We start from the raw sequence: 23166 nt of genomic DNA, 5'->3' as shown, positions 1-23166 counted from the left end.
CCAACTCCACCCTCAAGTCAGGCTGGAGGGTTACCCTGGCCTTTGGCCCCAGCTCTTCCTCCCCATCCATTAACCAACTGCCAAAGTACTCTTACTAAAGTGCAGGTCCAGTCATGTAACATCCTGCTCGGAAATGTACTTGGGGGCACACCTGGAACAGGCATGTCTTCATGTCTTCACCAGTTCCCTGACTACCTGTAGAGAAGCATCTCCAGCCACAATCTCTACTACTTCCTCCAAGTTTATCCTTGGAATAAATCATTTGCAGATTTAGGAGTAGTTATGTACTCCTTTTCCTCCCTTCTGTATTCCCACTGGCCCAGATCTGTGCCCCTAGCAAACTCCTCCTGCCCCGGGTCTCTGTGCACTACCTTCCTCTGCAAAGCCTTGCATGGCTCCACTGGGCATGTGCCCCCATTATTAATGGGACTATGACTCTATGTTTGTCCTCTCACTGTAAAGTACAGAAAGACCCTGTCTCTCTTTTGCTCAGTGGCACAATATATATATACATATGCATGTATGTATATGTGCTAGATAATGCAATGTTTCTTGAGTAAATAAAAAACAATTCACACTTAGAATATATTCACAATATAAAGATAGTCAGTGGCTTGGCTTTTCATAGTACTGGACCAACATTTTCATTGAGTCTCACAGAGTAGGGTATATATATATATATGACTCAAATTCCAAAACGATAACAGCAAGCTTAGAAATACAAATATGCCACTTCTGGAAAATCAAGTCAACGGATTCATCCATCCATTTATTCAATAATATGCCTACTCTGTAACTCTACAACACAATAAATAAATAAATAAAAGCACTTAAAAATCTATATGGTGCCATACAAATGTAAGGTATCATCATCACATGTATTCATTGGTAATTCTCTTTGAAAAAGTCATTCAATAGAATGTTCCTGGTTGAGAGAGAACTTGAATACCTGCCTCTTTTTAGCTTAAATTGGTTTGAGTCAAAATCCTATTTCAAGCGACACAGTGGCAGAGATCTTATCTTCAGACAATGTTCTTTTCATGTCTCCTTAGCCTCAAAAAAAAACCCTAGCAAGCTAAATGACAAGGTTTTAAAATTACTTATCCCTCATAAAAATCAAACTTTTAAGATGACTGATCATCATTTCCATTGTGGGGTTTCTGAGGGCCAAAGCTCTGCAATTGGAGTAAAATGCTTTTACCCATTTGATTAAGAAAACAAACAAGGAGTTGTTTGGCTCTTTTCCAAAATACTAAATAGCACAAACAACGTGCATCATTTCTTGGAAATAGTGGCTAAGTGGACCACAGAAAAGTGTTATGACATACCTATGCTTAATCAGAAATAACATACATCCCATAAATTATCATTAGCCACTTACTTAAAAAAAACACAACAAAATTCTAAAACCAACCCCATTAAGAAAAAAGAAGGCTCCTAAAGGCCTATGCTCATTCCTTACAGAATACAAAATTTAAAAGTAATGAAAGTATACAATTTGGATTGTAGTCAACAAAGGAGTATTGTGAATATTTAACTGAAGTGCAAGTTGAGGAAAATGATCCTATCAAAATCTCACTCAGTGGGAGAATAGAAAGATAGTATGTGTAAAATTTGCCCAAAGTCATTAGTCACAATGAATATTCATCAGAAGCCAATTATCAATCCCATTTAATGACACCCCAAAAGATTTTGCCCTGAAGCAGCTGAATAGTCTAAGACTCCAGACAAAACTAGACAAATTACACAGCCAACAGCCAGTCTAGCCAGGACACAAATTGTAAAGTAAACCACTGGTGGGTTTTTGGACTCACTTTTCGCAAATTCTGTCCTCAATTAAAGGTACATAAGGTCAGTCTGATTTTGGAACTTTCTATATGGCTCCATAGTTTCCTCTGAGGCAAAGGGAGAGAAAGGAGAAGGCAGTGGAGGTAGGACATGAATGGAGAGCCATCAATGATAGGGTTTGAAAAATCACAAAGACACATTATTTTTTTCAGTTTGAGGTATTACTTAGGGATAATGCCCAGACTGTCACAATCTTACATACCAATTCAGCTGATTCCTCAGAGTAACTCTGCAATTAACATGGGAAAAGAAAAAAAAAAAAGGAATTTCAACAGAGCATGTGCCACGCACCACGCTGGGGGTTAGGATCTTGCAAAGTACTATTTTAGAGTTAGGCGTGTGTGTGTGTGTGTGTGTGTGTGTGTGTGTGTGTGTGTGTGTGTGTACGCACATATACACTCAACACCACATTTCACAGATAAGGAAACAGTTTCAGAGGTGAAATAACTTGCCCAAGGCCACACAGCTAGTAAGTGACAGAACTGGGACTCATATCCAGGTCTATCAGACTATAATGGCCATCTCCACAATGCATAAGTTAACTACTGTGTTGAGTGCCTATGCTGTGCCAATACATTATGCCCAGGATTCTGAGCTAGGTGAAATATTGTCCCTGTTGGCATGGCCAAATTATGTAGAAAATTATGTAGAATTTGCCTTGCTGTTAGATGACCAAATATCTAAAGCAAAATGCCAATTAACAGAAAATAATCATTTTAAAACAAACACAGAGCTGATCACTTCCTGAGGATTAGTTACATTTAAGTAAGATGGTATAGTATCTTTAATCCATAGGAAATTCTAGACAATGAGGTAACGAGTGTTAAAAGGTTTAGATTCCAATGTGGGCGCACCTACTGGAAAGTCTGGCTTTCTGTCATGTTCCTTTTCACATACTTTCATGGAGCTTCCACTAAATCTCTTTTTTTTTTTTTTTGCGGTATGTGGGTCTCTCACTGTTGTGGCCTCTCCCATTGCGGAGCACAGGCTCCGGACGCGCAGGCTCAGCGGCCATGGCTCATGGGCCCAGCCGCTCCGTGGCACGTGGGATCTTCCCTGACCGGGGCATGAACCCGTGTCCCCTGCTTCGGCAGGCGGACTCTCAACCACTGAGCCACCAGGGAAGCCCTAAATCTCTTTTTGATCTGAGCAGGTCACTTCCTCTCCTGGGTCTCAATATGGAAAACAAGAGACTGGACTACATGATCCCTGTCCCCCCTTCCAGCTTTGACAACTTTGATCTACAGCAATTGCCATCCTTTGACATAAAGAATTCTCCTCCCCTGCCCCAGCTCCCTTCCTCAGCCATACTTGACTAAGCGTAAGTACAACAGACTCAGTCTCAAAGTTGGTCTTGCTTTCTCATCTCTGCAGTCACAGGGGCGCACCTGAAATTCATGTGCTATCCAGGAACCACCACTGTTCAGCCACCCCATCTCCATCACCTGACTGTGGAGAGCACAGCCTTCCTCCATGCTTGGTCCCTGACACTCTAAGGATCTCAGAGGTAGATAATCTCAGGAGACCAAGGGCATGAGACTAAAGATGTGAGCTCCACAAGGACAGAGACCACATTTGATTCTCTCCTTATCTCTAACTATGCTTGACACAAAGCAGGTGCCGAGTAAATGTTTGGGGAATGCTAGAATGCCTCCAGCCTAACATCATGAGGAATGGTAGACAAGATTATCAGACATTTAACAAATCGCAATTGCTTAACAGATCACAACTAGAAGCTGTAAATTCTGAAGAGGTATGAGATTCCAGGTTCCAAAAGTTGAAAGAGGAAAAAAAAAAAAAATCAGAGGTCAGAGTCACTATTCACATCCAAGAACTCAGAATGTTAAAAGATTAAACTGACACCTGCTTCATCACAGAGTTAGAGCCATTTGGATTTCTCCTCTGAAAATAAACATCAGGAAACTGATAAAACAAAGAATATAGAAAGAGTACCACATTATTAACCTTAAAGACGGGTCACTTTTCAATCTACCCATTTCAACAAAAAATAATCCTATGTAGAACAATTGTAGAAAACCATATGTGTCTTAGAGAAGTTGTTAGCTTTCTCAGTTTGAGAACTAGATTCTTCTATTTAATCATAAACCACCCTTGTAGTCATAAGGAAATAAATGGTGCCATGATTCAGACAAGTGATTCAAACAGTGTTTTGATTTTTATTTATTCGTACATGTAAAACCCACTATAAGATCAGCAAAAAGTTTTAAGTAAAACCTTCAGGGACTCTGAAAGTTAATGTACTCAACCCTTTGAAGAGTATGAGAAAAACCTTTAATTATAAATGGTTAAAATTGTGTTTACTATAGTTAGTGAGGGAAGAGTTGGCTTTTTAAGAAACTACCAAAGATGCTTTAGCAGAAAGAGAAATTAGAAAGCCTCAGAAATCAAAGGCCTTCAGCTCTTCTAGACAGATGCCGGACATGTGAGTAGAAAGAAGGAATGTCCTGCTTTTTTTAGAAGTTGAAATGTAATGCTTTCTGTATTTATTTTTTGTAGGGTGGGAAGGGCAATCTATCTTCAAGTAGTTTTTCATTCAGTTGGGTGGAACTCATCATACCTCTTGCTTCTCCACTATTCTCTGGGGAAAGGGAAGGAAAAAATTCCCACAAAAACCAACACAGCAACATGGAGTCAGTCGAGTGCCCTACACTAAGAGAAAGGTCATCCAGGCAAGAAGGAAGCTTTTCCAGGCAATCACCTGCCTACTCAATCACTTCTCTTTCCGCCTTCTCTTCTTTTTTCTTAAAGCTACCTACTAACTAGAGTAATCACAGTAAGTTATTAACAAGGGTAACAAGTTTTGTGCCAAGATCTGACACTTCAAAACATCAAAGCAAATAAAACTGCCAGAGAAAAGCTTTAGCTACCAAAGCAGAGGCAGATACTGTGGTATAGTAAACTGCAGTGTAAATAAGCCTATAGCACCATACATGAGGAAGCTGCAGACTTTTTTTTTTTAAGATGAAAAAGAAAAAGGTAAAATTACATTGGGATTGATAACAATTCATTTAAATACATGGACAGCTACTTCTCCATTCTGTGCCTATGACAGATACTCTGACTGTGGAGTGAGGACATGGCCTGCGGATCCCTCTGAAAGTGCAACCATTGGCAGTGGATCCAAGCTGGCACTCAAGAAGAAATCTATTTTCATCCCCAAGTCTAGTATAAGTGGATATTTACATTTCTTTGAAAATATTTCTAAGATCATAATTTATGTTTAGCTAATTTATATATTGCTTTAATAAAGAATCTCATTTTTTAAAAGAAAGCAAGCATAACTGAACATAGAATCATGAGAACCTATCTGTCAGGCATCCACATGTGAAAAAGAAACTAAGAAACCTTCAGGTGGTAGGAGTTACTAGATTTGAAGGCATAGGGAAAAAAAAATTTCCCCTGCATAGTTTTGTCAGACAAATCCAACCTCAGAAAGTGACAGTAAATTCAGAAAGATTGAAGCTATAAACAGACACCACCATGACCACTTACTCAGCATTTACTATCTGCCGAGCACTGTTCTAAGTGCTTTACATGTACTATTTAACTCACTTAATCTTCACAGCAACCCTATAAGGTAGGTAGCATTATCGTTCCCATTTACAGATGAGGAAACTAAGATTCCTAGATGTTAAGGACTTTGTGTAAGGTCACAGTAGTGGCAGAAGTATGCTCTAAACCTAGGGAGTCTAGCTCTGGAGTTCGTGCTCTTAGCTCATAGGAAACTGCCTCAGTGCTATGATCTGTATTAATCCGACAATTACGGAGTATCCACTATGTGTACATGCCACGCCCTCAAGCAATTTAAAATAGAAAAAGATCAAAATGCGAATAATCAATTTCAACACAAACGCATTAGGAAAGAGGTGCTGTAACAGAGGTTCAACTGTGCTAGTGTATAAAGAAGGAATCGTTAATTCTGCCTGGGGCAAGAATCAGGCCTGCTTCCCAGAGAGAGAGGCAGGAGAGCAGAGCCTGGAAAGATGAAGACAGGAAGCGGTTAGTCTTCCTCTCTGGGAGGCTGGTCAGGTGGTAATGCTAGGTCAAGTGAACATAGCAGCTTCTTAGGCCACTCCAGCTCTACGTAGTGATGACTGGAGACTTGAAGAAGAAATGACAATTTAGTCAATGACTATGTGACTAGTGAGAAGTGGGTGGATATGGAAAATCTCATACGAGTTGCCATGACTATTCTCTGTTTTTTGGATTCATTCACCATCCACTCTCACCAGTTGTACTAATTAAATCTTCAGAGCTCTTCCAGGATCTCTATTGCCTTCTTTGCTTCTGAAAGTCAAATCAGACCTTACTGCCCTGACAAGGTAGGATTCAGAGTCAACATTTACTAAATGAGTAGTATGTGCCAGCAGTGGGCTACCTGCTTTCATATCTATGGCCACTGAATCCTTTCAACAACCCTGAGGCGCGTATTACTACTAACCTCTTTTTACAGAAGAGGACAGAGAGTCTCAGAAGGATTAAGTAAATTGCCCAAGGCGACGTGGCTAGGGAGGATTAAGTTACACAGGTAGAAATTGAACAAAACCATCCTGACTTGAAGTCTGGTGCTCTCTCCTTCAGCTCTGCTGTCCTTTTTCTTGGGAAAACACAGCAGAAGCAGGGCTGTCTGAATCATCTAGCTGGGAGAACACACAGATATCGAGATAGCAGAAGAGAAAAAATGTGAACTTTCACAAGGTCTATACTAGCCCCTAACTACCTAGTCTAACCTCACATCACACGACACTTGCTCACCAGTGACCACACTTTCAGTTTGCAGAAGCCATAGGAAATTACGAGTTCTTGTTCTCACTGACTCAGCACATAGTACAGCACAGCTCCAATTCCTTTAACGAAATCCACACAGATGCCTGCCAATGTGAGTGCCATTTAGGGCTTTTGCAAGTATATTAAGATGTCAGTGACTTGAATATTACCTGTTAGTGTTTTTTAGTAGAGATTTGATTCATAAGAGTCATATAAAAAAGCTATCAGTCTTATAATCTGAAGAACATACCATTTGTTTTACAAATTGACCACACTACTAAAATAATAAACAAGATACCCTGCCAATGTTCTCAATGCAATGGCTAAAAAGAAACATCACCTCTCTAGATCTATTTATACACATGTATCTAAAATTACACTGGTGGACTACATCAGCACCCAACATTACTGAGACCTTAAATAGGATATACTTAGCTCTGTCCTGTTCTAGACCTGCCAATGTCAAAACCAGAGGTCTCTCAAAGAGAAATATGGAAACAAAGGATTTTTTAGTGCTAATCTGTACTCACAAATATTTTCTAAACAAACTTAATCAGCCTCTATTACATAGTCTCAAAATGAAAAGAACTCTAATGATGCAAAATAATCAAAGAATAAATACTGTCTTAGAGAACTGTCTATTCACTGGTTCTGAATCTGCTTGTGTATCAATCATTTGGGGAACCTTAAAAAGATAGACATCCCACAGTCCCATGTTAGATCTTTTGAATCAGAATGTCTGGAGGTGGTGCCCAAGAACTTGAATTTTTAACAAATTCTCTGAGTGATTTCTAACACAACTAGTCCATGGATCAGAACTTGGGAATCACTAACAATCTGAATCCTCTGGCTAGTCCAAAACATGTGCTCAATGTGTTGAAGCAAGAGGCAGGAGAGGAAGGTAAGAACTAGTAGGGAGACCATGGCTGGTTGATGTCACAACAATTTTTAAAGTATTGCAAATTAAACTGTTGTTACTCTATATATTACATAGTTTATATAGTCTCCATAACATCAAGGTTCTTCATTCTAGTTACAGTTCAACATGAACAAGAGAAAACGAACTCACACATAATTACGTGGAGAACATAGTTCAAAAAGCAGTTAATTGTATTTACATTTAAAAACCACATAAATAAAACATACCAATCTTTACTCCTATTTCCTGCCAATGGAAGTTCCTTTCATCCATTTCTAAGTTTTTAATATTCTCTGAGCCACAATAAAATTTTATGTGATGGAGATTAGACAGGCTATGCTATTTGAAAGTTTGGCTGCAGAGTCTGTGTTTCATGCCACTTCATTACATTTTGTTAAGGATTTCCCTCTTCACCAAAAGGGATTAGTTTTCTTCTCACTTCTTTGAATACTCTTCTTAGGTTGTTAGTGTGAACTAGGTTAATCTCTCTCTTTTTTAACATATAAAAGATGAACAGACAAAATGTTCGATTTATTTTATTTTTTAAATGGAACACTAAATTTAGTCTTAGAATTCTCTGTTTGGTAAGTTTCCAGTTACAAGGTCTTGGCTTCCCTTGAGCACAGTTTGAAACAAAATAATGCAGTTTGTTCCTACGGCTGGAACATGCAGAGTGGAGTGCACAGGCAAAGAGGCCCTGGCTCTAGTCCAGTATTTCAAACCTTCTTAAACTGCCACTCTCATCTAGGCTTCAAGGGCTGCAGATAAGCAAACAGGATTAGTTACTTCTAGCCCAGAAGAGCTAGGAAAGCCTTACACACATCATTTAGATACCCAACCCACTACACAGGCTGGGGTAGTCACAGCCAGGTGGAGTTCATCAGGAAAGAAGTAAAGATGAAGCTAAATCTGAAAAACTCCCTAGCCCACAAATTGGCCCTTCTTAGGTCACAAGACCAGGTGGTGATAAGATAGTGGATGCTGTCAGTGGAAGTGGATGGGACAGGACTGGAGCAAGGCTGGGAAGTTACTCATCCCTTCACGCCAACACTGAAGTGTCTACTAAGGGTCAGACCTGAGGGCGCGGAGGGTGGGGTGGGTGGGGGAGAGACAAGTATCACCCACCACTCTCCAGGCCACCAATGTCCAAGACCTGCCCAAAGCCCACATTCTCTCGGACTAACAGGAAGACACTGACAGGGAGAAGATATTAGGTTTTTTTTTTTCCTTCTCTACATGACGTACTATCAGAAAAGTAGTAATTATTTTCACAGTTATGGGTACCACACAAATAATTAGGTGTGGAGGCTCAATTAATTAGGTAACAGTCTTGCCACTAAACTGTGCTTCCTTCCTAAGAACTTGTTTTAAAAAGCACCTGCTGAATAAAACAAATACACGTTCCTTTGTAAAGTAAATATGCTTTTGTCATCATTTAACTGGATATTCTTAGTTTTCACTTCTTGCAGCACCCCTATGTCATAGAGGGAGAGATTAGGGCCAAGACACACAGGGGCTGAAAGGAACTGCAGTACACAAAACCTGAAGCCACAGTGAGCTGGGGGAGACATGCCCCAGGGACGCACCAACGCTGGGCTCACAGCAGAGGAGCGGCACAGGTGGGGCTGGGAGAGTCTAACAACATGCAGACAGAGTGGACTGAATCTGAATGGTGCTCATGGAAATGGGGCTTTGGCCAATAGGGTCAGTATGCCAGTTAGAAATTCACATATTGGCCTTCCGCTTCCCTGGTGCCAGGCACATAGAAAATGTTCACTAAATCTGAAGTGAAAAGCTTAGGTGTGCATTCCAAGGCAATATCCAGACTGAAATTCTTTCTGTGATTTCAGATCCATGGTCAACAGAATCATACCAAAAATGTTTCTCTCGGTACAAGTGTCAAAGGGAACTCATGACAAACGAGCTACCAAGGGGGCAGTATGAGATAGTAAGAAGGGGGTTGGCTTGGAGCCAAGAGAAGGGGGTTTTAATCCCATCTCCGCTGCTCATCTTAGACAAGGCACTTCAACTTTCCAACTGCCAATATTCTCATCTGAAAAAGGAAAATAAAACCAACTAGTTCTTAGGGTTCCTGCAAGAACAAATGGGGGGAAAAAAAGATTAGCACAGTAACTGGCACATAGTAGGTGGCTCAAAAAGGTTAAGAGAATTTTTAAAGAGTGTGGGGGATAATTGGGGACCTGCCATATAAAATATAGAGCAAATCTAAAGAAGGGTGTCCTACATGCTTAATCTACAGATGCTGTCAATACGCCTTTGGTAGTCTTGGAGCTATGTACAGGCTACATAAGAAGCTTCCCTAAATACTACACAATCAGGATATACCTTTTACCCAAACCAGCCTTACCAGCTCCACCAGCCACATTATCCACCAGCTTTGACTCAGAGTATCTTTTTGGCTGTTTATGAGAACTTTCAGATTCCCTCAAGTGTGACAGATATTCTTAACAATGTGTCTCTGGTTCTTGTGACAGTTCCCACACAACGATTCTGATGTTCGTTTGAGAGGTGGCACCTGATAAACATAACCTGGTCTCCACAGCAAGCACTTTGAAGGGGCTAAGAGTCATTTGTACATGTAATTATTGCTTGGTTCTCCCTTTCCTGAAGCCGAAGGCTCCCTTCCCCTGACACTGCATCATAATGACCCACCTGCATATCTGTCTCTTCTATGACTAGGACGTGACCTTGGGCAAGTTAACCCATCTCTTTGAGTGGATGGGCCAGTCTGTAAAATGGGATAATATTGCTCTTCTAGGACTTCTGTTGCAATTAGATGATATTATCGCTACAAAGGTCTTATTTTAGACCTACTTGCTATCCAGAAGAGTTATCAAAAAAGCAATATGAGTTAAACTCAGATATGAAAATCTGTAAGAAAAATAGGACCTTTGTGTTAGAAGAAATCTCACTGAAGTATTTACATTAGAGAACAAGATGTAGTTAAGCCTTCCCTATTTATCATTTATAAAGGAAAACGATCAATATACATTAACTGCACAAAAAGAACAAAAACTTAACATTTTTCTTATACAGAATATGACAACATTATTGACCGAGAAAGCCTGAAATGAATATTACCTGACTCTGGACTAAATATGGCTGGGTTTGTCTCTATTGACGCACAGTCATTTTTATGGAAGACGGCACTCTGGGGTGTTCAACAGCTTTTATCTTTCAGATTCTTGATGGCTCTGAGAAGCATTAAGCCTACATCTTATCAAACAAAATTGAGAAAAATCTGGTTTGTCAAGGTATGACAGGCCACATCTGGATCTGTCAAGAGAGGGTCATCAGAAACTTCAGGCTAAAGTAGCCTTTGCATTCTCCTTCATCGAGAAGATAATAAAAAGCCAGTATTAAGGAAGTAAAAGACAACAATTAGAAAACTTCTTAATTCTGAAGTTGAAAGGGTCCAGAGGCTTGGATAAAACTGATGTCTGAAAAAAACCAAAAAAAACACAACAACAAAAAAACCCTGATGTCTGCTCAGCTACTTATCCCCAGAGAAACTGCACGTAACTGGTCAGGATGCTAATGATCCCATGTGAGGTACAAGGAGACCCCTCCCCTTCCCTAAAGAGATTTCTACCATCAATTAGTAAAACTCAGAACTCAGTTAAGAATCAACTGTTTGTTAAAAAAATTTTTTTTGAGTCAAAGTAATGTGTTTATAGTCTGAAAAACAAAACAAAAACTGCTAAAGGCTTATACTACTGGCAAATAGCAGTCCATCTCATGATTTCTTGATTTAAAATTTTAAACATTAGGGCTTCCCTGGTGGCACAGTGGTTAAGAATCTGCCTGCCAATGCAGGGGACACGGGTTCGGGCCCTGGTCCGGGAATATCCCACATGCCGCGGAGCAACTAAGCCTGTGTGCCACGACTACTGAAGCCCGCGCACCTAGAGCCTGTGCTCCGCAACAAGAGAAGCCACAGCAATGAGAAGTCCGCGCACTGCAACAGAGTAGCCCCCGCCTGCCGCCACTAGACAAAGCCGCGGGCAGCAATTAAGACCCAATGCAGCCAAAACAAAAAAATTTTTACACATTAACATTTGACTTCCCATTACAGATGTTAATAATTTGTCAAAAACATACACATACACCTTATGCCAGACTCTGTTCTAAGAGTTTTGCAAGTATTAATATCTACTCGTTTTATTTGACATGAGGTCACTGGTGACTGAACAAAAGCCGTTTCAGTGGAGGTGGGGGCTAAATCCTAACACAAGACAGAGGAAAGAATGAGAGGAGAGGAATTAGACAGGAAACAGAAATATCTCTCGAGGAATTTTGTTCTAAAAGGAAGAAAACAAATGGGATAAAAGGAATGTGGTTAAGGATGTTTTGTTTTGAAGTTTGGGAGACACTATACCGTGTTAGCAAGTGCCTACGAATGTACCAGTAGAGAAGAAAAAAATAATGATGCAGGAGAGAGGAGCTCAGTGCTGGAGGAATTTCCGTTAAGGTAACAGGAAGGACGCTGAAGTGTTACTTTCTCTATGAGGCACTCCTTGGCCATCTATCTGAACTGCAATCCCTGCCACCTCACCAGTCCCTATCCACTCTCCTCCTCTGCTTTACTGTACTCCTTGTACTTAGAACTAGCTACTGTACCATATATATATATTTATTTTTTTTGTGGTACGTGGGCCTCTCACTGCTGTGGCCTCTCCCGTTGCGGAGCACAGGCTCCAGACGCGCAGGCTCAGCGGCCGTGGCTCACGGGCCCAGCCGCTCCGCGGCACGTGGGATCCTCCCGGACCGGGGCAAGAACCCGTGTCCCCTGCATCGGCAGGCGGACTCTCAATCACTGCACCACCAGGGAAGCCCTACTGTACCATATATTTAATTCACCTCAGTTATTGAAGATCTACCCTACTAGAATGTAAGCTTTATATGAGGACAGGGATTTTTGCCTATTTTGTTCACTGTTGCATCACCAGTACCTATGAAAGTGCCACAAAAAATATTTGTTGAATGAAATCAGGTGGACAAGCAGAGTGGCTGGCCTAGAAAGGATGGACAGTACATCCACAATAGAGAAGGTGAGTGGAGGACTAGTGACGACAGGAGGTTGACAGGTGTGGTAGGGGCTGGTGCCACTCTCTCCTGAGCACTTCCATTAGATAAGGAGAGAATTTCAGGTTAGAAATAATTTTTCCTTAGAAGTTTAGACACTGTTTCACTATCTTCTGGTTTCTACAATTGCCATTGCAAAATCTTGTGCAAGTTTGATTCTTAACCTTTGTACAAGAACTATTTTGTCTCTATCCCTGTATTGTAAAATTTCATGATAAAATGGCTTGGTTGGGCTTCCCTGGTGGCGCAGTGGTTGAGCGTTCGCCTGCTGATGTAGGGGACACGAGTTCGTGCCCCGGTCCGGGAAGATCCTACATGCCGCAGAGCGGCTAGGCCCGTGAGCCATGGCCGCTGAGCCTGCGCGTCCGGAGCCTGTGCTCCGCAATGGGAGAGGCCACAACAGTGAGAGGTCCGCGTACTGCAAAAAAAAAAAAACCGGCTTGGTATCTTCTTTTTTAACTTTTCAAGAATTCTAAAAACTATATACATATGAAAGTATGTAGATCATATAAGTGACATTTAAAGGAGAAAAAGTTAACATGCCAAAACCCAGCACCTAGTTCAGGGTTGGCCAACTACAGCCCAAAGGCTAAGTCTGGTGTGCCTCCTATTTTTGTAAATAAAGCTTCTTGGAACACAGTCACACTCACTAGTTTACTGATTGTAAATTACAAGGTCAGAGTCCAGTAGTTGCAATATTGGACCCTTTACAGAAAGGTTTGCTGATCCCTAACCTAGCTCAAGACAGAAAATAATACTTCTGATGTCCCACATATGCCTCTTCCCAACTATACTCCTTTCACTCCCTTTGAGGAAACTACTACCTAAATTTTCTGTTAATCATTTCCCCCCTCCGTAGTTTGTATGCATCCCTAAATAACATACCATTTAGTTTTTCTTACTTGAATTTTATATTGATGCAATCATACTGTATATTCTTCTGTAGCTTGTTTCTTTTACTCAGAGTTCTGTATCAGAGACCCCACCATGCTGACAGTGTAGTTCACCTTCACTTACACAGTGTTCTACTCTATGACTATGCGACAATGTATGAGTTCTCTGTTGATGGTCATGTGAGCTCTTTCCAGGTTTAAAAAACAAAACCCAAAACAATGCTGCTATGAACATGCTCGCACATGTATCCCACTATACATGACCAAAAAGAGCGTGTAGGTATGTGTATGTACACACACACACACACACACACAATTCCACCCAGGAGTGGAACTGCTGAGTGTTGGGCATATGCAAATAGTTCTATGCCACATACTCTTCAAAGAGTAGTACATGAAATTCTCCAATACATCTGCAATATAACACTTGGCTTTATCAGACATCTAATTTTTGCAAACCTAGTGTTTTAATTACTGTAGTTTTAATTTGCTTTTCTGTGGTTACTAATGTGGTTGAGCATCTTTCCATATATTTATTAGCCATTTAGGTTTCTTCTGTGAAATGCCTATTTGTGCTTTTTGCCAATGTTTCTATTGATAGATTTGTCTTCTGCTTTTTTTTTTTTTTACTGTAGTAGTTCTTTATATATTTTAGATATTAATCCTCTGTCAGTTTTATATATAGCAAATACCTCATCTCAGCCTGTGCCTTGTCTTTCCATTCTCTGAATGGTTTTTTTTTTTTTTTTAAGATGTTGGGGGTAGGAGTTTATTAATTAATTAATTTATTTTTGCTGTGTTGGGTCTTCATTTCTGTGCCAGGGCTTTCTCTAGTTGTGGCAAGTGGGGGCCACTCTTCATCGCGGTGCGTGGGCCTCTCACTATCGCGGTCTCTCGTTGCGGAGCACAGGCTCCAGACGTGCAGGCTCAGTAGTTGTGGCTCTGTTGCTAGTTGGGGGCCTAGTTGCTCCGTGGCATATGGGATCCTCCCAGACCAGGGCTCGAACCCGTGTCCCCTGCATTAGCAGGCAGATTCTCAACCACTGCACCACCAGGGAAGCCCCTGAATGGTATTTTTTAATGAACAAAATTCACAATTTTAATCTTTTCCTTTATATGATGCATATTTTGGATTATTTAACTGAATCCATTTCCACTCCAAGATCACAGAGATTATTCTCCTATTTTGTCTTCTAAAGTTTAAAAATTTTGCCTTTGACATTTAAGTCCTTGATCCATTTGGAATTCAGTTTTGCAAGTTGTGTAAGATATAAATTATCTCCCTTTTCTTCCCCATGTGGATTATCAATTATTGAAAAGTCCACCATTCCCCCAGATTTTACAATGCCACCTCTGTTGTATATGAAGAACCCCCACACATGGTCCGTTTTTGCAATCTCTATTCCATTCCATCAGTCTATTTGTGTATCCCTATGCCGTTACTAGCATCTTAGTTACTAGAGGTCTAGAAAAGTCCTGATGTCTGGTAAAGCAAGCTTTATCACCCATTCTTTTTCTTCAAGTATATCTTGGCTCTCCCTTTGGCTTTCCATATTAATTTTAGAATCAGATTGCCAAGTACTATGTAAAACCCTACTGGGATTTTGAATGGAATTATATGTAATCTATAATATACATCATTTATACCTTTAATATAATGAGTCTTCCTATTCATGAACATGGTCATGCTTTTTCTCTATTGAAAATTCATATTGAACATTTGAATTTTCCCTTTCAATATGTTAATGTGGTGAGCTATAGTACCAGATTTTCTAGTATTATCAGCCTTACATTTCTGGAATAAAGTCAACTCAGTTATTATGAATTATATATATATATTTTTTTTTTTTTTGCGGTACGCGGGCTTCTCACTGCTGTGGCCTCTCCCGTTGTGGAGCACAGGCTCCGGACGCACAGGCTCAGCAGCCATGGCTCACGGGCCCAGCAGCTCCGCGGCATGTGGGATCTTCCCGGACCGGGGCACGAACCCGTGTCCCCTGCATCAGCAGGCGGACTCTCAACCACTGCGCCACTAGGGAAGCCCTATGAATTATATTTTTTATGTATTTGCTACTGTTTTGTTTAAGATTTTTACAGCTATGTTACTGAGTGAGATTGGCTGATAACTTTTCTTTCTTGTAGTGTCTCTTTGTGTAGTTGAATGTCAAAATTATGTAAGTGTCACAAGAAAAGCTCAGGGGGTATTCCTTCTTTTTTCTGGACTCTTAAGGAGTTTGTCTAAGATTGAAATTACCTGTTCCTTGAGATATTTGATAAAACATACCTGTAAAACCATCCGGGCTAAGTGTTTTGGAAAAAAAAATTATATATCGATTCAATTTCTATAAGTTAAATGACCTATTCAATTTTTATATTTCTTCTTAATTCAATTTTGGTAAATTATATTTTTCTGTTCATTTCACCTTAGTTTTTGAACATTGGCATAACATTGATAACAGCATTTTCTTAATATCTAAGATTTCTGCTACATCTGCTCTTTGTGCTTGTTGATTTACTCCTTTATTTCATTTTTGTTTTGGGAAGGAGCAGAAATAACTGTGTGTGTTTAATCCCCTACATTTATCTAAACAAAATCACGCAGAAGATACATTCTTCCTTATCTATTACATGGAGAAATAACAGAACCTACTACAAACTGTCGTAGTGACAATTAAATGAGTTAATAGATGAAGAGGGCTTAGCACATTGCCTGGCACATATTAAAGGCTCAAAAACACCATGGGAATTCAATTCCACTGTTATGATGTCCTACTTTTGTTCTACTTAAGTTTAATTCTTCAAAGCAACAGTAACTGGTTAGGGACTAGACTCTTTCAAATGTACTCTTAATCTATCCAGCCTCATAAAGAGGCAATGATAAATCTGGTTGGTAATATTCTCATTCTGAACCTCAGTCTGGGTGTTCAGGCCCTGAGATTACCAACTACACTTCCGAGTTTAAAACCAAATGCAAAACAAAGCAAGAGGTCTATTATGTGCTGTTTTTCCCTTGAGGGCAAGGGCCATGCTTTTATCACCTAGTATGCGTCGTAAGCCTAGCACCTAGCAGGCAATTAAAAAATTGTGCATTCTTGACAAGGAAACAATACCAAAAAAATAATAAAATTACAATGAAAACCATAAAGAAAACTCTAATGGTCTCACTAAGTTTGCATTATTAGGTGCCTTGAATTCATAGGTAAACACATTGGTAAATCATAGGCCTATGATTCTATCCATAGGAACTTCAATAGGGAAATTTCCACCATAAGAAGGTCTTTCTACCCTCTCAAACAGTCAACTTTTCCTAGTCAATATCTTTATGTAAGTTTTACCTCAAAAAGAAAAAAAAATACTGTAAACAGATATTGAACTTTAGTTAATAACAAGTTAATAACAAACATACGCAATTATTGGGGGGAAGCATAGTGATGTCTGTGATTTACTTTGAAATGCATCAAAAAATAAAATGGCTTGATGGATGGTATGAGGGATGGATAGATGGATAAAGATGTGCCAAAGCAAGCATAGAAATATGTTAATGGCAGAATCTAGATGGAATTACGTGGATGTTCACTGCAAACTGATTTCAATTTTCTGTGTTTGAGAATTTTCATAATAGATACTGGGAAAAATATAAACTCCTATACTTAGCAAGTTAAAAAAACTAACATAAAAAGAATAAGAAAAGTATTTATATTATATAGTAAAAGTTTTTACAATATAAAAAGAGCTCATTCCAATTTATTTTTTTTAAATCAAGAGCCCTATAAGATAAATGAGAAAAGACATTAACAAAATGCAAATGGGGGGGGTGGAAACGCATGGAAAATGCTGTTACCTTTAACCAAAGAAATTAAAAATAAAGCAAACCTGCAATACCATTTTATGCCTATTTTGTTAGGTAAATTAAAGCACATGTCCACGAGCACACACACACAATTCTGGCAAGGTTGCAGTGCAAATGGTACACTCATGCACAGCTGGCAGAATCCACTATAAAAAAGCACAGCCTGTTTGGGAAGCAATTTGGCATCCATAAGTCATAGCACTTATTCAGTCCTTTGACCCAGTGGTCCCAATGCTTAGAATACAAACTGTATCAGTCAAATGCAGCTGAAAGATGTTCACTGCAGTGTTAGCTACTAAAGGATTAAACTACGAACTACCTAAATGGCCATGAAGAGAAGAAAGATTTAGCAAGCGATGACACATCAGTATAATGGAATATGATACAGACATATGACAAATGACAATAATGGAAGAATGTGGAAATATGTAAAGTGTTCATAACACACGATCAAATGGGAAACTATTTATAATTGATTGTGAAACTACAAGAATAAATGAAATGTGCATTGACACTGTGAAGGAACATGAATAATTAATGAAATGACATGTTACTACCTGAGAGGATTGTGGCTGATTTCTTCTTCTAAACTCTCCTTTAATCTTTACGATACATCTTTCAATTGAAGTAAAATTCAAAAGCCCGCCTCGACTGTCTACTCACAGTGCTGAGCTTGCTGCAGATGATGAGGATCCGGCGCTCGCAGAGCATGCTCGCGTACAGATGCAGCATGTTGTTTACATCCACAGCCACGAAGTACTCTGTCAGATTTCTCTAGGAGAAAGAAGAAGGGAGGTTTGGGGATTACTTTGTTTGTTCTTATTAAAAACGGTATCTAACAGAAGCACCCGAAACAGAAAATGATCAGAAAGTATACTCCCCTCTTCCCCAGTCCTATGTTTTCTCCCTGGGAGGCCAAATCTCACTCACATGTAAAGCATGAAACGTAAAGCTGGAAGAGACCTTAGAGATGAAAGAGTCTGAGCAATCACACCTCTGGGTGGTGATTACAGTTTGCAACGTGAAGTCACATGCAGCACTGTGCTTGCTCTTCAGGTCAGCTCCGAAAGGTGAGCTGGACAAGAAGTCTGCGATCTTAAAAATGAGGACACCAAGGCAAGAGAGAGATGCCAAGATCAAAAAACCTAATGAGCAGTGAAGATGAGACCGCAGCTCATATCCTCTGACCCTGGGTCCTAGAACTTTCCCAATGCACTGTGCCATACGTCTAAGCAAAAGAAAGTACCCAGGGACCAAAATGCTTCTGGCACAGAGCCCGTTTCTGTCCAACAGGTCCCACCTGCAAAGGCCAGGCATGCTCCTCTCCTGTCATCACTGCTGGGGTCCCCTCCTCCACAGTTTACATTCTCTAAAATACCTCGGCTGGAAGTAAAGCAATTTCCAAGATCTACAATTTCCAGGTATTTCACTCAAAAGGGGGAAAAAGCCATTGAAGACAAGCAGTAGCAAGTCGTGACAAAGCAGTGTTTTAAACTAGCTTTTGTGTGTAATCCTTTTATTAGTACTGTAGATCGGTACTCTTCAGATTTCAGAAAAAATGTAATGTGTTTCATTTCTGCAACCTTTTCTATACCCACCTGACTTTAATAATACACATGAATATGCTAATTTCTTCAATGCTACAGGTTTTCAATGCCATACAATATAATCCTCTGAAAATGAAGGGGGCTGGAGAGGGAAGGATGGCTATCGCCAGGGGTTGCAGTTTATAATGATGAAAGATCCATAACCCACAAATTCAAGTAAACCAGGTGGATTTTATATGCAAAGTAGCATAAAGTGCTTTTTGACAATATTATGGGTTGGGAATAAGAATGAGCACTTATGATTTATTATTGCTTGATTTGAGTACCAGGTTAACTATCGACCTTTATAAATAAAGCATGAGTGAATTAATAGGTCTGCATACTGACTACCTACCAAGTCCCAGGCACTGGACCAGGTACTCTTAAACGTGTAATTTTAAGCAATCTTCACAAAAATCCGATGAGCTATTATTCTTTCCAACATATAGGTAAACTAAGTTTGGGAGAGATTCAGTAACTGGTACAGTCAGATTTTGGACACAGATGCAACACCATAGCCCTATACTTTCCCTTATATTACATTCTCCCTCTTAAATACTTTTAAATATCTACAATATATGAGGCTTTACATATATTATTTCACTCATCTTGAAGCCACTCCTTGAACAAACATTATCATCTCTATATACAGATAAGAAAACAGAGGCACAGAGAAGTAACTTGACCAAGGTCATATAGTAAGCGGATAAGGCATTGCTCAGTCTTGGGTGGGTTTGTCTTTAAACCTGTGTTGTTGTTGTTGTTGTTTTTCTTTTTTTTAACCACCACTAAAAATAGTAGATGAAACTTGTATTTGGAAAGAACATGCAGGATCAAAGTATGGCAAAAGAAAAAGTGTTTCTGTTAAAAATTGTTATTCCATTTATTGAGTAATCCTTGTGGGCCAGAAAATAGGTACTTTACCTGCGTTCTCTCTAATCTTCTCAACAACCCTGAGGAAGGCATTATCATCTCCATTTTATAGATGGGAAAACTGAGGCTCAGGAAGGTTAAACAGTCTTCCAAAGGTCACCCAGCTGGACAGGGCCAAGTTTCAAAACCAGGTTTCCTGAACCCCAAACTCTTGCTCTAACCGCCACACAAACTTGAAAAACAAAACTGAGCAAACAAGAAAGGCAGTATAAATTAGTCAACAAGTGTACCTCTGGCCCAGTGGACTGAGGAGTGCTGAGCTAATGAAGTCAGGGTGGGGTTTGTTCTGAAGACAGTGACATGGCAGAGTTATTCTCGCAAACAAAAATACAAGGCCCTCAGCTGAGCATTTCAGTAAAATGCTTAACTGCTGATGAATTACATGAATTTTTCTTTTAGGAGAGGATGGAAGTAAAAAGAAAATAGAAATGAGGAGCTTAAAGAAGGCCAGAAAGCCCATTAGCACTTTTGACAGATCCAAAGATAACTCTGAAGCCACCAAAACGTGGCCTCAAGAGTCTGCCAAGAAGCTTCACGCTGGGTAGAAATATGTTACACAGCTTGCCGTCCAAATAGGGAGACACAGCGTCAGAGACAAATCCTGCGCCTTATTTTGGTGGGAGAAAAAAAAAAATCACAAGGATACTTTTGTGGATGGGAAAGGGAACATTTCTGAAATAAAAACACCACTTGGTTGAGGCATAACCCCCAGGCCAACCAGGTTCTGAAGGATTCAGGTGCTTGGTCCAAAAACTCTACACAGGTATGTTAAAAATATGTAACATTTAACCAAATTCTCTCTAAACTGTCATGTACTTTTTTTGGTATTTCTCATCCCATCTGTGCTGATTACCAAGATATTTGTGTCTAAACAGAAGCTGTCTTTCTTATCTGCTTCCTCCCTGCCTCTTTCCTTCTGGGACGCCACCCGCCTAGGCAGTGGGAGTGGGTGGGAATGGACTGGAAACCTCGATCAGCCACAGGAGCACCTGTGGGGCAGAATGGACCCTGGGAACACCTGGAGGGAGCCCCTGCAGCTCCCATCAAGCCTTATCTCAGAAGAAAAGCCCTCAGAGAGAGGGGCCTCCTTCCCCCTGCCTTTAAGAATCCGGTAGCTTAAGCTACAACCACCCTCAATTTCTCAGACCTGCCATGCTTTTCACACCCCCAGGCCTTTACTTCCTCTGTTTCCTCTGCCTAGAAGGCTCTTCTCTTCCTTGAGGACACCCATTTACTTTTCATGACTCAGCTCAAATGTCACCTTCTCCTGAAAGGCTTCCTCAACTCCTCATTTGTCAAGCTGCCCTTTGTGATTCCATGACAATTTGTCTCTATCTTATAATCACTCAGTTACAAGTATGTTTTTGCCACCAGACTGAGATCCCTTTGGGTAAAATGATGTATCCCATCATCTTAGCAGTTTGATGAAAGAGAGAATCAATGAGTGGAAAAAGCAACTGACTGAAGACTACTGCTCGTTAGCTCAGGCGTGAGCAGGGTGGTATAAGAGAAACACGAGGGCCTCGAAGGGGGACAACGTGGTATGTTAGGAAGAATGGACCACTTGACTTCAGAAAACCTGGGTCTGAGTTGGATGAAGTGATCAATTACTTAGTAATGATGAAGGGCCCACAGGAAAAGAACTGACATTGGAGACTCACAAAGTCAGGTAAGGTAGCTGGAGGAGGGAGAGCTTTTAAAGGTATCAGTGGCTACATTCATTTTTGTTTGTTTATTTATTTATTTATTTGGTTGTGTTGGGTCTTAGTTGTAGCAAGCGGGCTCCTTAGTTGCAGCATTCAAACTCTCAGTTGTGGCACGCATATGGGATCTAGTTCCTGGACCAGGGATCGAACCCGGGCCCCCTGCATTGGGAGTGCAGAGTCTTAACCACTGTGCCACCAGGGAAGTCCCTACATGCATTTAAAATGTAAAGAAATAGGTGGTTTGTTCTTCAGGTAACTGGGGCAGGGGGGCAGGGAGAACTGTACACAGAGGCAGGTGTACATTTCACAGAGAGGTCAGGGGACGAGGAATAAGAAGAGAAGGCTTCCATGGCAAGTTGTCCTAAGTTAAGACTGTAGCCAGAACACACTGTGAGCTTATTATTTGTTAAAAAACACAGGTATGCCACTTTCTCCCAGCACTTGGCTTCAGTGGAACTAAGTCTTCAATCTTCCATTTCTGTCTCCTATAATCAGCCAGTCAACAAACACCTGTTTGACTCCTACTAAGTGCTTAGTACCACCCTGGGAGCTAGGCCTGCAGAGATTAACTAAACATGATCCCCATTTTCTAGGAGCAGCGTTAGACCCAGAAACCTCATATGCCAAGAACTGTGATCCAGGCTAGACATGCGCCAGGGCTGGCTGAGAAGGGAAGATTCAACTCTGCCAGATGGATATGGGGGGAAGGCTGGGGAAGACTTGACAGAGGAGAAGATACTTCTCTGGGCCTCCCAAGAGGGGCTTCACTTAGGGGACAGGGGGAGAAGCGTGTTCCAGCCAGAGGCAAGGCGGAGAGAGCAGCTCTATGCAGGTCAGTGGAGTGAAGGGCAGGGTGCAGGGGCAGGGGAGCTGAGTTCAGATCCTGTGGGAGCCTAGACTTGATAATAACAGGGAGGGAACAAGGAGCTGCTGAAGAATCAGGATGGTCCTATCGTGTTGCGGAAAGATCTTCCTAGAGGTCCTGTAGAGGATGCACAAGAGAGGGCAAGCAGGAGGCAGGGCAAGCAGCTAATAGGCTACTGCCACATTCAGGGAAAGAATGAGTACAAGCTATTCAGACAAAAGCTTTGAATATGAATGTCACAGATCTCTGTAAAGTGGAATCACAGGACCTGACAATGGATCAGACTCCGAAAGGGGGCAGGAAGCATGTGGGACAAGGCCCAGACTTCCAGGTTCCTGTGCTCCACATCTGTCCACCTGCCCAACAAGTTTTTTTTAAAGGGAGAGTCCAGTCTTTTAATGAAGGATCAATCCTCCTTCTAAAGAACCATCAATCCTGTCAGACATGGTATTGCTGTCCACCTAGTCTTAGGCCCAGTGTCCTGGGTTATAATGCCATCATGGCGAAGCCTAAATAACCATAACCACCCTCTATTCCCTGACAATTACTCCTCCATGTGACTCACTTGCTAAAAAGGAAAACCTTGCTTAGACGGACTACTTCCCAGTGTCCATGCTCAAAAGGGCTCAGTTTTCTCAGTGTTAGTAAGTTTTTAGGCTTAAGGAAGAACAT

The 23166-nt window shown here is 40.7% G+C and overlaps 1 protein-coding gene across 9 annotated transcripts in view; it reads right to left on the bottom strand.

Moving 5' to 3' along the window:
- DENND1A (DENN domain containing 1A) overlaps window positions 1-23166 on the bottom strand; it is a 540688-nt gene that overhangs the window by 222722 nt on the left and 294800 nt on the right. For all 9 annotated transcript variants that reach the window (XM_032634249.1, XM_032634244.1, XM_032634240.1 and 6 more), the window contains one exon: window positions 18068-18178. In XM_032634249.1, coding sequence (XP_032490140.1) covers window positions 18068-18178 — 111 coding nt within the window. The remainder of the gene's footprint in view (window positions 1-18067; window positions 18179-23166) is intronic.

Source organism: Phocoena sinus, chromosome 6, assembly GCF_008692025.1.
Source record: "Phocoena sinus isolate mPhoSin1 chromosome 6, mPhoSin1.pri, whole genome shotgun sequence".
NCBI classification, from domain to species: Eukaryota; Metazoa; Chordata; class Mammalia; order Artiodactyla; family Phocoenidae; genus Phocoena; species Phocoena sinus.
The sequence above is the reverse complement of the archived record's forward strand: the minus strand, read 5'-3'. Positions and strand labels throughout refer to the sequence as shown.